At 69.5% G+C, this 2,161-nt stretch overlaps 1 protein-coding gene across 1 annotated transcript; it reads right to left on the bottom strand.

The window, feature by feature from the left end:
* Positions 1–222: 222 nt before the first annotated feature.
* Positions 223–1,866, bottom strand: GRIFIN (galectin-related inter-fiber protein). The gene is made up of 5 exons (XM_057695723.1): positions 1,762–1,866; positions 1,436–1,515; positions 1,180–1,339; positions 582–748; positions 223–384 (listed from the first exon to the last, which is right to left on the bottom strand). The coding sequence occupies exons 1-5, from the start codon at positions 1,771–1,773 to the stop codon at positions 369–371; spliced, it is 435 nt and encodes a 144-aa protein (XP_057551706.1). The 5' UTR covers positions 1,774–1,866; the 3' UTR covers positions 223–368.
* Between the last annotated feature and the right edge of the window lie 295 nt (positions 1,867–2,161).

Here is a 2,161-nt window from a genome sequence, read left to right as displayed (position 1 = left end):
CAACCCTCCCTCCCCCAGATGGGGGCCTCCCCACAGGCCTGTGTCCGTCCCAGCACCTCCCCCCAGCCCCTCAGTGTCCTGGGGACGAGGGAAGGGGTCAGACCGTCCCCAGGACATAGGTCTCAGGGACCCCTGGCCCCTAGCCCTGGTGGGGTGTCCAGGGCTGCACTGAATCACCCCACCCCACCCTGGCCCATCCCCCTCTCAAAGTAGCCAAGCTCCTGCAGCCTGCTTAAACTTTATTGAAGGTAGAGCTGGAATGGGGGGCCCAGAACCACAGAGCCCTCCGCCCAGCTTCCCCGGGGTGGGCGTCACTGGACCTGGGATGGCCAATGGCCAAGACTTGATCCTGGGACTTCAGACACAGCTCAGTAGCCCACATCCCTGCAATCATCCAAGACACCGGCCTCAGCTCCAGCCCCGCCCCCGCACAGACAGCGCAGAGGGACAGTGGACCCTGCTCCACTAGAGGGGCAGGGCAGGAGGACGGGCCCACAGCCCCCTCCCAGGCTGATGGGGTCCCGGGGGAAAGGTGCTGCCGTGCGCAAGGGCAGGGCTGGCGGGCGAGGCAAGAACGTTACCCCCAGCTCAGGCCTCTCCTGGCCAGCTCCACCTGGGCCAGGCGGTGGTCGCTCAGCACCTGCACCCGGGTGATGGCAGCTAGCGGCCGGTGGCGGTGGGCGAACTGCAGCACCTTGTGCTCCTGGGCGTGGACGTGGAAGTGCTCCGCATCCGAGCTGACCTCCATCTGGGGGTGGGAGGCCAGTGACCCACGGCCCGGCAGGCCTGCGTCCCGCTCCTGCATTGAGCTCTGGTGGCTCTGAGTCCAGGAAGCACAGCCGGGGGCGCCCAGGGTCCCCTCAGCCCGCCCACCCCACGGGAGTCCTGCGTCCCCAGCTGGGAGTCCCTTCCTCTCTCCTCAGAGGGGTGGCTGGTGGCCGGGGGGTGGGCATGCCGTTGCACCCCCCGGACCCAGGAGTGAGACTCCTGAACTGGCCCCTTTACTTGCGAGCATCTCCAATAAGCTCCCTCCCCCAGGGGCCCCCGGGGGGACACAGGGAGCCCCGGTGCCGCGCAGCATCCTTCCCACAAAGCCGCAGGGGGCCCTGATGCACCCACGGGCGCCCCAACCCCGGCCTCCCTGCCCCTCCCCCGTGGGCCTCGCCCCACCCCCATCACCTCAAAGGGCTCCCCGAGCACCAGCGGGAAGACGCTGGACACCTCCTCCAGGCCCCAGCGGCCGCCCTGGAAGGCGTTGGCCACGACGGTGGCACCGGAGAACCGGGGCTTGATGTGGAAGACGATGTCCCCCGTCTCAGACAGGAAGTTGATCTCAAACCTGGGGGCATCATGGGGCTCGTGAGAGCCGCAGGCGGCTGGGCGGTCACCCGCCCGAGGTCAAGGAGGGGACCCTGGGGAGGGCGATGTCCCTTACTTGTCCTCTCCAGAGGCAGCGTGTCCCTGGACCAGCAGGTTCCAGCCTGGGGCCAGGCCCCCTGCATAGAAGGCTTCAAACTGCAGGCACAAGAGGGGACAGGGGCCCTGGGCCTGTGGCCTCCTCCCCCTCCGGTACCCCGCTTGCCCAGGACCCTCCCCCCCGCCCCGCAGTGCGTGCGCTTTGCCGGGACCCCGGCCCTCTGAGCACCGTGCCCGCTCAGCCTGGGGGTCTCGTGGCAGGGCAGCTCCGTTGGGGAGGAGCACAGCTGACTGGGGGGCCGCCCGGGCCCTGCTCCTTTCTCCCCAAGCCCAGGTCTCACCCACCTGCAGTGCCATCTCTCCAGCTCCTGCTGGGAGCAGCGGGGCCTGGGGTTATAGGCGGCCGGGCTGGGCGGGGGCGGGGGAGCCCCACCCCGGGGTGGCCGATGAGGTCACTGCCTTCCCCTGCCCCCGCGTCTCCTGCATCCTCGGCCCCCGGCCCTCCCGCACCAGCAGGTCCGCGTTCAAGCTCCCGGGACAGGGTGGCCCGCGGGCCCCCTCCCCACCCCTATGTGCTCAGGGGCCTGTCTGGCTCTCAACTTCACCTCACTTCTTAGGATCCTCCAGACGCCTAGGAAGGCAGCTTCTCCCCCATCCTTCCGAGGCAGTCCCCCGCAGCCCCTACCTCCAGGGTCTCAGGGACCCGCAGCCTCGCTTGTGGTCAAGCGAGGAGGGGGCGGGGGGA

The sequence above is a fragment of the Hippopotamus amphibius genome, chromosome 9 (assembly GCF_030028045.1).
Source record: "Hippopotamus amphibius kiboko isolate mHipAmp2 chromosome 9, mHipAmp2.hap2, whole genome shotgun sequence".
NCBI lineage: Eukaryota > Metazoa > Chordata > Mammalia > Artiodactyla > Hippopotamidae > Hippopotamus > Hippopotamus amphibius.
This window is presented reverse-complemented; position numbering and strand designations above follow the sequence as displayed.

What these genes read in the sequence shown, in the direction of transcription:
- GRIFIN (XM_057695723.1), bottom strand. An exon ending in GCTGCCTCTGGAGAGGACAA is followed by an intron (nt 1,340 to 1,435) that starts GTAAGGGACATC and finishes TGATGCCCCCAG; the next exon opens with GTTTGAGATCAACTTCCTGT. An exon ending in TGCTCGGGGAGCCCTTTGAG is followed by an intron (nt 749 to 1,179) that starts GTGATGGGGGTG and finishes TCCCACCCCCAG; the next exon opens with ATGGAGGTCAGCTCGGATGC.